The sequence below is a fragment of the Cherax quadricarinatus genome, chromosome 1 (assembly GCF_038502225.1).
Source record: "Cherax quadricarinatus isolate ZL_2023a chromosome 1, ASM3850222v1, whole genome shotgun sequence".
Classification (NCBI taxonomy): Eukaryota; Metazoa; Arthropoda; class Malacostraca; order Decapoda; family Parastacidae; genus Cherax; species Cherax quadricarinatus.
This window is the reverse complement of record NC_091292.1, coordinates 31,179,517-31,194,494: the sequence shown is the minus strand read 5'-3', so window position 1 is coordinate 31,194,494 and position 14,978 is coordinate 31,179,517. Positions and strand designations below refer to the sequence as shown.

At 42.9% G+C, this 14,978-nt stretch overlaps 1 protein-coding gene across 6 annotated transcripts in view; it reads right to left on the bottom strand.

Moving 5' to 3' along the window:
- The window catches only part of sing (MARVEL domain-containing protein sing), a 98,926-nt gene that overhangs the window by 22,286 nt on the left and 61,662 nt on the right, over positions 1 to 14,978 (bottom strand). For all 6 annotated transcript variants that reach the window (XM_053775233.2, XM_053775239.2, XM_070104736.1 and 3 more), the window contains exon 4: positions 14,821 to 14,961. In XM_053775233.2, coding sequence (XP_053631208.1) covers positions 14,821 to 14,961 — 141 coding nt within the window. The remainder of the gene's footprint in view (positions 1 to 14,820; positions 14,962 to 14,978) is intronic.

Sequence of the window (14,978 nt, the reverse complement as noted above, 5' to 3'; positions counted from 1 at the left end):
CCCCCCTAATTCTACGTCTTTCTAGAGAGTGCAGTTTCAGGGCCCTTAGTCTATCCTCATAGGGAAGGTTTCTGATACATGGGATCAACTTTGTCATCCTCCTTTGAACATTTTCCAGAGAATTTATATCCATTCTGTAATACGGTGACCAAAACTGTGCAGCATAATCTAAATGAGGCCTAACCAAGGATGTATAGAGTTGAAGAACAACCTGAGGACTCCTATTATTTATGCTTCTTGATATGAAGCCAAGGATTCTATTAGCTTTATTGCGAACACTTATGCACTGTTGTCTTGGTTTCAGATTACTGCTAACCAGAACTCCTAAATCTTTTTCGCAATCCGTAATATTAAGATCTACATTATTTAGTTTATATGTGGCATGGTTATTGTCCTGTCCAACATTTAGAACTTTGCATTTGTCTATATTAAACTGCATCTGCCACTTCTCCGACCACTGCATCAGTCTATTCAAATCTTCCTGGAGTGCTCGAATGTCCTCGTCAGAATGAATTCGACGGCCTATTTTGGTGTCATCGGCAAACTTGCCGATGTCGCTCTTTATGCCCTCATCTATGTCGTTTATGTAGATTGTGAACAGCAGGGGGCCCAACACTGACCCCTGTGGAACACCGCTCGTGACGCTTCCCCACTCTGATTTCTCCCCATTTATGCAAACTCTCTGCTGCCTATTTGTCAACCATGCCTCTATCCAGGAAAAAATTTCTCCTCCTATTCCATGTGCTTTAATTTTCCTCAATAGTCTCTGATGTGAGACCCTGTCAAAAGCCTTACTGAAGTCCATATACACAATATCATATTCATTACCATGATCTACCTCCTCAAATACCTTAGTGAAAAAAGTTAATAAATTCGTAAGGCAGGAACGCCCCTTTGTAAAACCATGCTGAGATTCGTTGATTAATTTATGCTTTTCAAGGTGGCTACGAACTGCCTCGGCAATTATTGATTCCATAAATTTTCCCACTATGGAGGTTAGGCTTATTGGTCTATAGTTCGAAGCTAAGGACCTGTCACCTGTTTTGAAAATAGGTATCACATTTGCCATTTTCCACTTATCTGGCACCATGCCAGTTTGTAGAGATATGTTGAAAAGATTAGCCAAAGGTGTGCTAAGCTCCTCTTTACATTCCTTTAGAACCCTTGCATACAGTTCATCAGGGCCTGGGGATTTGTTAGGTTTTAATTTATCTATTTGCCTAAGGACCATGTCACTTGTGACCCTAATAGTGCACAGTTTATTATCGTCCTGTTCTACATAATTTATCATTACTGGAATATCGCTGGTATCCTCCTGTGTAAAAACTGAGAGGAAGTATGTGTTAAAAATTCTACACATTTCCTTATCACTGTCAGTGAGCTGACCCGAGGAACTTTTGAGTGGGCCTATCTTGTCCCTGATCTTACTTCTGTATACCTGAAAGAATCCTTTTGGGTTAGTCTTCGATTCTCTTGCAACTTTAACCTCATAATCTCTTTTTGCTTTTCTAATTCCCTTTTTTATTTCTCTCTTTAACTGAATATATCGATTTCTCAATTGCCCCTCTCCTCTTTTGATTTGCCTATATATGCCTCTCTTTTGACCAATCAGATATTTTAATCTATTGTTCATCCATTTAGGATCATTTTTGTTTGATCTGATTTCCCTATTTGGAACATAATTTGACTGAGCAGCTAGAACTATGCCCTGGAAAGCATCATATCGGCAACCATCACCACCTACCTGACCCTTAGTCAGTTAAAGAGAGAAATAAAAAAGGGAATTAGAAAAGCAAAAAGAGATTATGAGGTTAAAGTTGCAAGAGAATCGAAGACTAACCCAAAAGGATTCTTTCAGGTATACAGAAGTAAGATCAGGGACAAGATAGGCCCACTCAAAAGTTCCTCGGGTCAGCTCACTGACAGTGATAAGGAAATGTGTAGAATTTTTAACACATACTTCCTCTCAGTTTTTACACAGGAGGATACCAGCGATATTCCAGTAATGATAAATTATGTAGAACAGGACGATAATAAACTGTGTACTATTAGGGTCACAAGTGACATGGTCCTTAGGCAAATAGATAAATTAAAACCTAACAAATCCCCAGGCCCTGATGAACTGTATGCAAGGGTTCTAAAGGAATGTAAAGAGGAGCTTAGCACACCTTTGGCTAATCTTTTCAACATATCACTACAAACTGGCATGGTGCCAGATAAGTGGAAAATGGCAAATATGATACCTATTTTCAAAACAGGTGACAGGTCCTTAGCTTCGAACTATAGACCAATAAGCCTAACCTCCATAGTGGGAAAATTTATGGAATCAATAATTGCCGAGGCAGTTCGTAGCCACCTTGAAAAGCATAAATTAATCAACGAATCTCAGCATGGTTTTACAAAGGGGCGTTCCTGCCTTACGAATTTATTAACTTTTTTCACTAAGGTATTTGAGGAGGTAGATCATGGTAATGAATATGATATTGTGTATATGGACTTCAGTAAGGCTTTTGACAGGGTCCCACATCAGAGACTATTGAGGAAAATTAAAGCACATGGAATAGGAGAAATTTTTTCCTGGCTCTATAGAGGCATGGTTGACAAATAGGCAGCAGAGAGTTTGCATAAATGGGGAGAAATCAGAGTGGGGAAGTGTCACGAGCGGTGTTCCACAGGGGTCAGTGTTGGGCCCCCTGCTGTTCACAATCTACATAAACGACATAGATGAGGGCATAAAGAGCGACATCGGCAAGTTTGCCGATGACACCAAAATAGGCCGTCGAATTCATTCTGACGAGGACATTCGAGCACCCCAGGAAGATTTGAATAGACTGATGCAGTGGTCGGAGAAGTGGCAGATGCAGTTTAATATAGACAAATGCAAAGTTCTAAATGTTGGACAGGACAATAACCATGCCACATATAAACTAAATAATGTAGATCTTAATATTACGGATTGCGAAAAAGATTTAGGAGTTCTGGTTAGCAGTAATCTGAAACCAAGACAACAGTGCATAAGTGTTCGCAATAAAGCTAATAGAATCCTTGGCTTCATATCAAGAAGCATAAATAATAGGAGTCCTCAGGTTGTTCTTCAACTCTATACATCATTGGTTAGGCCTCATTTAGATTATGCTGCACAGTTTTGGTCACCTTATTACAGAATGGATATAAATTCTCTGGAAAATGTACAAAGGAGGATGACAAAGTTGATCCCATGTATCAGAAACCTTCCCTATGAGGATAGACTAAGGGCCCTGAATCTGCACTCTCTAGAAAGACGTAGAATTAGGGGGGATATGATTGAGGTGTATAAATGGAAGACATGAATAAATAAAGGGGATGTAAATAGTGTGCTGAAAATATCTAGCCTAGACAGGACTCGCAGCAATGGTTTTAAGTTGGAAAAATTCAGATTCAGGAAGGATATAGGAAAGTACTGGTTTGGTAATAGAGTTGTGGATGAGTGGAACAAACTCCCAAGTACCGTTATAGAGGCCAGAACGTTGTGTAGCTTTAAAAATAGGTTGGATAAATACATGAGTGGATGTGGGTGGGTGTGAGTTAGACCTGATAGCTTGTGCTACCAGGTCGGTTGCCGTGTTCCTCCCTTAAGTCAATGTGACCTGACCTGACTAGGTTGGGTGCATTGGCTTAAGCCGGTAGGAGACTTGGACCTGCCTCGCATGGGCCAGTAGGCCTTATGCAGTGTTCCTTCGTTCTTATGTTCTTATGTTCTTTACATCAGGCACAATAGGATTCATTCAGTGTTGAAATCTACCGTTAGGGTCATGTTAGTGTGTGTGTGTGTACTCACTTAGTTGAGGTTCCAGGGGTCGAGTCCAAGCTCCTGGCCCTGCCTCTTCACTGGTCGCTACTAGGTCACTCTCCCTGAACCGTGAGCTTTATCATACCTCTGCTTAAAGCTATGTATGGATCCTGCCTCCACTACATCACTTCCCAAACTATTCCACTTCCTGACTACTCTGTGGCTGAAGAAATACTTCCTAACATCCCTGCGATTCATCTGTGTCTTCAACTTCCAACTGTGTCCCCTTGTCCCCTTGTTACTGTGTCCAATCTCTGGAACATCCTGTCTTTGTCCACCTTGTCAATTCCTCTCAGTATTTTGTATGTCGTTATCATGTTCCCCCTATCTCTCCTGTCCTCCAGTGTCGTCAGGTTGATTTCCCTTAATCTCTCCTCGCAGGACATACCTCTTAGCTCTGGAACTAGTCTTGTCGCAAACCTTTGTACTTTCTCTAGTTTCTTTACGTGCTTGGCTAGGTGTGGGCTCCAAACTGGTGCCGCATACTCCAATATGGGCCTAACGTACACGGTGTACAGGGTCCTGAACGATTCCTTATTAAGATGTCGGAATGCTGTTCTGAGGTTTGCTAGGCGCCCATATGCTGCAGCAGTTATTTGGTTGATGTGCGCTTCAGGAGATGTACCTGGAGTTATACTCACCCCAAGATCTTTTTCCTTGAATGAGGTTTGTAGTCTCTGGCCCCCTAGACTGTACTCTGCAGTCTTCTTTGCCCTTCCCCAATCTTCATGACTTTGCACTTGGTGGGGTTGAACTCCAGGAGCCATTTGCTGGACCAGGTCTGTAGCCTGTCCAGATCCCTTTTTAGTTCTGCCTGGTCTTCGATCGAATGAATTCTTCTCATCAACTTCACATCATCTGCAAACAGGGACACTTCGGAGTCTATTCCGTCATGTCGTTCACAAATACTAGAAACAGCACTGGTCCTAGGACTGACCCCTGTGGGACCCCGCTGGTCACAGGTGCCCACTCTGACACCTACCCACGTACCATGACTCGCTGCGGTCTTCATGACAAGTATTCCCTGATCCATTGTAGTGCCTTCCCTGTTATCCCTGCTTGGTCCTTCAGTTTTTGCACTAATCTCTTGTGTGGAACTGTGTCGAACGCCTTCTTGCAGTCCAAGAAAATGCAATCCACCCACCCCTCTCTCTCTTGTCTTACTGCTGTCACCATGTCATAGAACTCCAGTAGGTTTGTGACACAGGATTTCCCGTCCCTGAAACCATGTTGGCTGCTGTTGGTGAGATCATTCCTTTCTAGGTGTTCCACCACTCTTCTCTTGATAATCTTCTCCATGACTTTGCATACTATACATGTCAGTGACACTGATCTGTAGTTTAGTGCTTCAAGTCTGTCTCCTTTTTTAAAGATTGGAACTACATTTGCTGTCTTCCATGCCTCAGGCAATCTCCCTGTTTCGATAGATGTACTGAATATTGTTGTTAGGGGTACACACAGCGCCTCTGCTCCCTCTCTCAGGACCCATGAAGAGATGTTATCAGGCCCCATTGCCTTTGAGGTATCTAGCTCACTCAGAAGCCTCTTCACTTCTTCCTCGGTTGTGTGTACTGTGTCCAGCACATGGTGGTGTACCCCACCTCTCCGTCTTTCTGGAGCCCCTTCTGTCTCCTCTGTGAACACTTCTTTGAATCTCTTGTTGAGTTCCTCACATACTTCACGGTCATGTATGTGTGTGTGTGTGTGTGTGTGTGTGTGTGTGTGTGTGTGTGTGTGTGTGTGTGTGTGTGTGTGTGTGTGTGTGTGTGTGTGTGTGTGATGGCCGGGGTATGGTTGTTGTACAGAATTATTAAACTTGTGAGTGGTAATTCCCACCACGCACCTGAAGCCAGCGGTACACACATGCTTTGCGTTTGTCAGTGTATAATAATAATAATAATAATAATAATAATAATAATAATAATAATAATAATAATAATAATAATAATAATAATAATAATAATAATCTTAATTTCTACAAGTACATGTACAAGGTATACAGTCCTAGCTGACATAAGTGACATACTACTATATAGAAAGCCGCTTGTTATGCAGAGCATTTCGGGCAAATTAGGTCAATTTTGTCCCAGGATGCGACCCACACCAGTCGACTAACACCCAGGTACCCATTTTACTGATGGGTGAACATTGGATATCAGGTGTCTTAAGAAAACACAGTGAAAGTATGTTAATTTTTACTGAAGGGATGAAGATGTTTTTAATATTACATAAGACAACGTAAGTCCTATTTAAATTCATTAGTTCGTACTCAGATATTTGTCTAACCAGTTTTTAAGGCTATCCAAGGAAATACCATTAATAACCCTATTAACCTATTAGCCTTCTCCATTAACCTTCTAGGAGAAGGTTAATGGAGATTATTGTTCTGTACTAGTAAACTGACATCTTTAATTACTTGTTATGCTAGTGATAGGCCATTACTCTCACTGAAAGTGAAAACTTGCCAACCTGCCATACACTAGCCATACACTAGCCATACACTAGTCAAATAATGTAATTAACTCATTTTCATTAAATCTGAAAATTAAGAGTATTCAAAACATGTATTCCTCGTCCATTAAAATAATGCTTACATGAGTAGATATGACTGATGTATGATTATTACGGACCTATTATCAATCATAATACTTCCCTTACAATATATTAGGTAAGCTTTTCAAATATTTATTTTTATAATATTGGGTATAATATCCGAACAGTAATAAATTCATGGATACATTCATAAATCTATTTCTATACAGATGCACAGAAAGTACTAGCAATTAATTTTGGCAACCAGTCACCATCGTCGTTACAAGCTGCCATAATTATTACATGAAAATAGTTTTCACTCTTCTGTTGACTACGTCTGAGTTGCCTGATATTATTTCTCCCCAGGAGAGTGTCCAGGAACTTTTACCCAACTGTACATACTTAATATTATATTGAATTTCAAAGTAAAAACAATAAAAATGGAATTTTACAATGAGTACACATGAAAAAGGCAGGGACAAAAAATTATGAGCCGAATGCACTCATAGGAAGCGATTGCTTCGTCTCCTTGCCTTTCCCTACCCCTAGGTATGGCAGTGGCAGTCTTCTCTTTGCATTTTTGCGTATCTCGACTTTAACCACAATGCAATCCTTGATTTCGTTTTTATCTATGCCGCTTCTTTTATTACGCGACTTCAACTCTCATCACTTGCTCTGGGTAGGGTCTCGTTGCCACTCCAAGAGACCAGTGGCAGTCTACTCGTACCTTTAGCTTTCAATGTCTTGATCACTGGTGTTCCAACACTTCTGGGTCCTCGCACCCATACTCTTTCATGTGCAGATCTTTTCATCTGCTTCTCTTCCAGGGAAACAGATAAAAAGAGAGTAGGGCTAGTAACCCAAGATAACCCTATAAAATCATGTTATTATAGTAGATTGTTTCCATTGGGTTCTTTAATTCTTTACACCACGATACAACTCATAAGTCACCTAACACCCAAGTACCTACTTATTGCTAAGTGAACATGGGTAACCCAATAAAGCCATGACATACTGGCTTGTTTCAACTGGGTTCTTTAATCGATTCTAGGATGAGACTCGTACCAGTCTCCCAACGCCCAGGTACCTGCTATCTGCTAGGTGAATAAGGGTTGTAGGTGTAAAGAAACATGCTCTTTTTCCACTCGTCTGGGAATCCACCCCTGGTCCCTCAGTGTGTGAGCTACGAACCACTAAATAAACGTATGCCAGCACCATTTGGGAACCCCAGGCGGTCAACTCATGGAACTGCTAACATAACCCAACATCGTTTAACTTCTCTGTGATTGGATGGTAAAGGACGTCCGCGACAGTAATCATTTCCCTATTCTCATTACATACCGTTCTCACACACTGTCTCCTTGCCGATCCCAGTGGTAATTTGAGCGCTCAGATTGTACACTTTACCCACTTCATGCCTCTTTTCCTGATTTTCCTCATGACGGAAGAGTTGTTGCAACTCTTCATCACTTTCATTTTCTCATCAGCTACACTTGCTATTCCCAGACCTTGGGTAAACATCATAAGTGTCCTTTGATTGTCTACCGACTGTGCTTGTGCAGCATGAAATGAGTTGCATGGGGCCATTACCATTACAACTGAATTATATGATATTTTCTAGTTTGCAAACATGAGAGAGCAAGAGTACTGACATGCTTGCGTCTCTGTCATTAATGTTATTATCTCTGTGTTCAGTCCCCGCCAAGAGAGGTGCTTTGCCATACCAATGAAGGGTTCTTGATCCAATGAACTAGAATTACCTTTCCCTTCGGATCGAACTAGAATGCCTTAGGTTCTGTATGAACCTTTATGGGCTTAGCGAGTCTCCGTAATTAAAAAAAAATGTGTGCAGTCTGGAAAAATTATGAGAAAGTTATCAGTGAAGTACACTTTTGACTCTGCTCCAATCTTTAACGTCTCCGGTGGTAACTCTGCTAGTTGCCAAGGTGATTGCATATCATTTTGTACGTGTTTTCAAAGGGCTGCATTTATCTCTCACCTTTCTTTAGTCCAAACTGAGTGGGAGTCTGGCTTGCTGAACTTCACATCTCATAATTATGAACCTTTCGAACGATATGCCAACTAAATTAATAGTGGACTTTTTGCAGGTTAGCGACGTCTAGGATTATTTACAGTATAGACATAGATGCACACTGTACGGGATACAAAGTATCGCTCTTGCATCTCAGTGTTTTCTTCTATAATGGTGACTACAGACCTCAACGGCTAAGGCAGCTATGCTACCCATAAAACCACTGGTTTCATCACTGTGGTGGTGCTAATAAGCACGACAATGGTTATTAGCACCACCAGTGGTTATTGAGGCACCTTAACAAGAATGAAGAACCTTTCAAATGTTTCCTTCATGGCATTCAAGTCTCACCTAAGATGTCTGAATGCCAGCCTGTGACAGATAAACCTAATGAAATTGAATTTCTCTCCTTTACATCAGATCTTAATACCCGCAAGCCTCCCTCTTCTTTTGGCTTTATTATTAGTAAGACTAGTTCATTTACTTGCCGACACTATTTATTACGTCCCTTTTGATCCCCATATTCAAACTTTCGTAATATCTCTTTATTTACTCCCCCGTCCCTCCTTTACGGTCTTGAGGAAGTTCCTGCGGGTCAGGTTTGCTTCTCTTCTCTCATGCCTAAAAACCTTTTAAGCTTCACTACTAATTGGCTCTTAGTTTTTCTTGAACACTTTCTCTATCTTAATTTTTATGTTATTATTGTATACAATGACAGTTCCAAATCCCTAGAGAGGGCAAGGATCATAACTGTAATCCACTCGTTGTTATCCAATACATTGCAACCATGTCCACTTCCTCATTTAATGTTGCTTTCGACTCCTATTGTGAGCCAAAAGCTGTCCGTTATCTGACTCTGCACATTCCACCAGAAATTGTATACAGCAATGCTTATGTTGCATTTCTAACAAGCATAAAGAAGTGGGTTGTTAGAAATGTAGATTCAGCTACTTGGTGCGCCATTCTTAGTTTACTAATCTTCCATAGAGGGTCCTTTCTAGAACCTTTTTCCAGCACTCTGAAACCACTGGCAACAATGTTGCTCCAAGTTGGAAAACGACAAAGAGTTTTTACTCAAGTTACAGTTAGGTTCATGGCCAGCTCTTCCCGTCACTGCCGAATATGGGGAAACTCAACTCTCATGATTACGAATCGGACACACACACACACACACACACACACACACACACACACACACACACACACACACACACACACACACACACACACACACACACACAAACACACACACACACACACACACACACACACACAAACACACACACAACATACACAACACACACACATTGCCAGAATCACACATACACACACACACACATTGCCAGACTCACACATACACCCCCCCTCCCCCACCGACATCTCACTCCTTCACCTGATCCCTCCCCTCCCTCTTTCACCCTCCCCCTCCCCATCTCTCCCTCCTTCCCCCTCTCCCTCTCCCACTCACCTACTTGCTTCTCCCTCCTTCCCAGCCCCCCTCCCCACTACTCTCCCACATAGCCACAGTTTCCTCCTCTACCTCCCCCCCCCCACACTCTGACATACACAATACTAACCTAACATACAGAATTACATAGGTTTCCCACTCTGAGGCAATCAGTATAAAACAAAAATGGGTTGCCAGAGAGCAACAAGAAAAACCAAGGGACAGGAGGAGGAAACTGCAAAGGAAGATTGGGCAGCAGAGCTCACAAAAAGGGAACATGAATGGGAAAAGAAACTAGAAGAACTTAGCATGAGAATGGAAGAGAGGATAGACATGGAAAGCAGGAAGTGGGAGGTGCAAGTCAAAGCAGCAGAGGCCAGGATACAGAGTTTAGAAGAGGAACTGAAAAATCTGAAACAGCCTAAAGAACTAAAGAACATTTTTGGATTGACAACAGAGACTGCTACCTCAGTCACAAATAAGGGGACTGTAGGGAAAGAAGGAGCAAAACTGCATGTAGAAGCTCAATCAGTGGAGACCGTAGTAAATGAAAGAGCTAAGCTATATGTGGAGGCCCTAACAGACCACAGCAGAGCCCAGGGAAAGCCGAGAAGGGAAAATGACAGGCCACTGAGCCCAAGTACATTAGCTAGTGAAACTGAAGAAAGGAAAGCTGAAATGGAGGAAATCAAATTGAATGAGGGGATACACAGGGATATGCAGTGGGAGAATGAAAGGGTGAGGTCAGTCTTTGTGTATGGGCTCCAGGAAGCTGAAGGGGAAACATATAAAGCAAGAAAACAAGGGAAAAAAAAGCAATTGAAAGCATCATGAAAGCAATAGGAGACGACGACATGACCCAGCTGGAAAATTTTCGGAGAATAGGGGCCTTTGTAAAAAAAAGAACCCGGCCAGTGAAAGTGACCTTCAAGGCAGAATCGACTCGGAACAGGATCCTGCAGGAGAAAGCACGATTAAGGGACATGCTGGCATACAGGAAGGTGTATCTCGACCGCGACAGAACACAAGCAGAAAGGCAGAAACTGAGAGAGATGGTACAAAGGCGAAAGGAGGAAAGAGAGGGGATGGAGAAGACAGACAGGAGATCCCAGACACAGGAAGATCAAATACAACCTCCATCACAACTTCCTATAGAAGTCTCCCAACCAGGTCAACCCCAGTGCAACCAAACACTCTAAACCAAAACACCCATGCCACATCCAATGCCCCCACCCACTGCATTACAAACTCCACCCCCACAGCAACCACCCATAGTTCCTTATCAGGTCACCCACTTCCCCAACCTCAATACACCTCCCAGACCACAATCTTAGAAAAGAAGTTGAAGGTGTGGTATACAAATGCAGATGGAATAACAAATAAGTATGAGGAGTGGCACGAAAGAATTAAGGAGACATCCCCAGACATAATAGCACTCACAGAAACAAAACTCATCAGAATAATAACAGATTCAATCTTTCCATCCGGATATCAAATCCTCAGGAAAGACAGAGGGAGGAGAGGGGGAGGAGGAGTTGCACTGCTCATTAAAAACCAGCGAGGGTTTGAGAAAATGGAAGGAATGGACGGCACGGGCGAAAGGGACTACTTAGTAGGAACAATCCAGTCTGAGGGACGTAAGGTGATAATTGCAGTAATGTACAACCCACCACAGAACTGCAGGAGGCCAAGAGAAGAATACGATGAGAGCAACAGAGCAATGGTCGACACACTAGCTGAGGTGGCCAGGAGAGCACACATGGGGGGAGCAAAGTTACTAGTTATGGGTGATTTCAATCACAAGGAGATTGACTGGGAAAACCTGGAGCCCCATGGGGGTCCCGAAACATGGAGAGCCAAGATGATGGATGTGGTACTGGAAAACCTCATGCATCAACATGTTAGAGACACTACCAGAGAGAGAGGAGAGGATGAACCAGCAAGACTGGACCTTGTATTCACCTTGAGTAGTTGTGACATCGAGGATATCATGTATGAAAGGCCCCTGGGAGCTAGTGATCATGTGGTTCTGTGATTCGACTACATAGTTGAGCTCCAAGTGGAGAGAGCAGCAGGAATAGGGTGGAAAAAACCAAACTACAAAAGGGGGAACTACTCAGGCTTGAGGAACTTCTTTCAAGACATTCAGTGGGAGAGGGAACTGACAGGAAAACCAGTACAAGAAATGATGGACTATGTCGCAACAAAATGCAAGGAGGCAGAGGAGAGGTTTGTTCCCAAGGGAAACAGAAATAATGGGAAGAACAGAACGAGTCCTTGGTTCACTCAAAGGTGTAGGGAGGCAAAAACTAGGTGTACTAAAGAATGGAAAAGGTACAGAAGACAGAGAACTCAGGAAAATAAAGAGATTAGCCGAAGAGCCAGAAACGAATATGCACAGATAAGAAGGGAGGCTGAGCGGCAATACGAAAATGACATAGCATCGAAAGTCAAGACTGACCCGAAGCTGTTGTACAGCCACATCAGGAGGAAAACAACAGTCAAGGACCAGGTAATCAGACTGAGGAAGGGTGATGGGGAATTCACAAGAAACGACCGGGAGGTATGTCAGGAGCTCAACACAAGATTTAAAGAAGTATTTACAGTGGAAACCAGTAGGACTCCAGGAAATCAGAGCAGGGGGGTGCACCAGCAAGTGCTGGATGAGGTACATATAACCAAGGAAGAGGTGAAGCTGCTGCTATGCGAACTTGACACCTCAAAGGCGGTGGAACCAGACAACATCTCTCCGTGGGTCCTTAAAGAGGGAGCAGAGATATTGTGTGTACCATTAACAAAGATCTTCAACACATCATTTGAAACTGGGCAACTCCCCGAGGTATGGAAGATGGCAAATGTAGTCCCAGTTTTTAAAAAGGGAGACAGACATGAGGCACTAAACTACAGACCTGTATCACTAACGTATATAGTATGCAAGGTCATGGAGAAGATCATCAGGAGGAGAGTGGTGGAGCACCTGGAAAGAAACAAGTGTATAATTGACAACCAGCATGGTTTCAGGGAGAGAAAATCCTGTGTCACAAACCTACTAGAGTTTTATGACAAGGTGACAGAAGTAAGACAAGAGAGAGAGGGGTGGATCGACTGCATTTTTTTGGACTGCAAGAAGGCCTTCGACACAGTTCCTCACAAGAGGTTACTGCAAAAGCTAGAGGATCAGACACACATAACAGGAAAGGCACTGCAATGGATCAGAGAATACCTGACAGGGAGGCAACAACGAGTCATGGTACGTGACGAGGTGTCAGAGTGGGCGCCTGTGACAAGCGGGGTTCCACAGGGGTCAGTCCTAGGACCTGTGCTGTTCTTGGTATATGTGAATGACATAACGGAAGGGATAGACTCAGAAGTGTCCTTGTTTGCAGATGATGTGAAGTTAATGAGAAGAATCAAATCGGATGAGGATCAGGCAGGACTACAAAGAGACCTGGACAGGCTACAAGCCTGGTCCAGCAACTGGCTCCTTGAGTTTAACCCTGCCAAATGCAAAGTCATGAAGATTGGGGAAGGGCAAAGAAGACCGCAGACACAATATAGTTTAGATGGCCAAAGTCTGCAAACCTCACTCAAGGAAAAAGATCTGGGGGTGAGTATAACACCGAGCATATCTCCTGAGGCGCACATCAGTCAGATAACTGCTGCAGCATACGGGCGCCTGGCAAACCTACGGATAGCGTTCCGATACCTCAGTAAGGATTCGTTCAAGACTCTGTATACCATTTACGTCAGGCCCATACTGGAGTATGCAGCACCAGTTTGGAATCCACACCTAGTCAAGCACGTCAAGAAATTAGAGAAAGTGCAAAGGTTTGCAGCAAGACTAGTCCCAGAGCTACGGGGATTGTCCTACGAAGAAAGGTTGAGGGAAATCGGCCTGACGACACTGGAGTCCAGGAGGGTCAGGGGAGACATGATAACGACATATAAAATACTGCACGGAATAGACGAGGTGGACAAAGACGGGATGTTCCAGAGATGGGACACAGACACAAGAGGTCACAATTGGAAGTTGAAGACTCAGATGAATCAAAGGGATGTTAGGAAGTATTTCTTCAGTCATAGAGTAGTCAGGCCGTGGAATAGCCTAGAAAGTGAAGTAGTGGAGGCGGGAACCATACATAGTTTTCAGGCGAGGTATGATAAAGCTCATGGAGCAGGGAGAGAGAGGACCTAGTAGCAATCAGTGAAGAGGCGGGCCCAGGAGCTATGAATCGACCCCTGCAACCACAAATAGGTGAGTACAAATAGGTGAGTACGGATACCACACGAAAAACCTTTTGGCGCCTCTTTGCGACAACTTCTAGCTCGAGCGTTCTGTTCGCCACTTTCTAAAAGTTTGTCGTAGCTTCCAAAGAAAACGCAAAAATAAACACTCAATAGCTGCTTTGCCCTGACGTGCTCATTTTAACTAACCTTGTCAAAATTCCCACCTTCAGCACAGAACCACTCTGACTGTTTATCAGAAAATAACCTGACTCCCGAAATCTTAATAACACAACTGCCATGGGTTCAAACCCCTCCCGTTCTGTGATTTGTTTAGAAACTAACCTATTGCACCTACTCCACAGGATGGGTATGGGGTGCATAATAAACATATTAAACTAACTAACTAACTTTGATATTAATTAATTTTTGCACATCGCACAAAGAATTACTGTATGACCCAAACGAGTTTAACGCTAGTTTTTAGTATAATATAATAACAGTAATAATTTGTTCCTAGGAGTCTGTCTCTTGGCTTTCCTCAGTCGAGAGTCTCTAAACAGAGGCAAATGTATTTAATTTGCAGGACTGCCATGATGGCTACTGCCTCCGTTATTTTGTTTGCTTCTACCACCATCATAATCCCCATATGAACAGAATACTGAAATAAGTAAAGGTAATTCCTTTAATTGTCGCCTCATTTATTACGTCCCTTTTAATCTTAGGATTCGAAGTGAAGGAAGGTCAAATACTCACGTAGGCAGCTGTCATGGCCGGGTAGACAGTGAAGTATGGCGTGACTAAGTATCGTCCCCACAGTGACGTCTGAACTGCCCAGGATAAGTACGGTGAGGCGGTGAGATACAAGATGCAAGCCAGGGTGTTAAACACTACCTCCTGCAGCAATAAGAGAA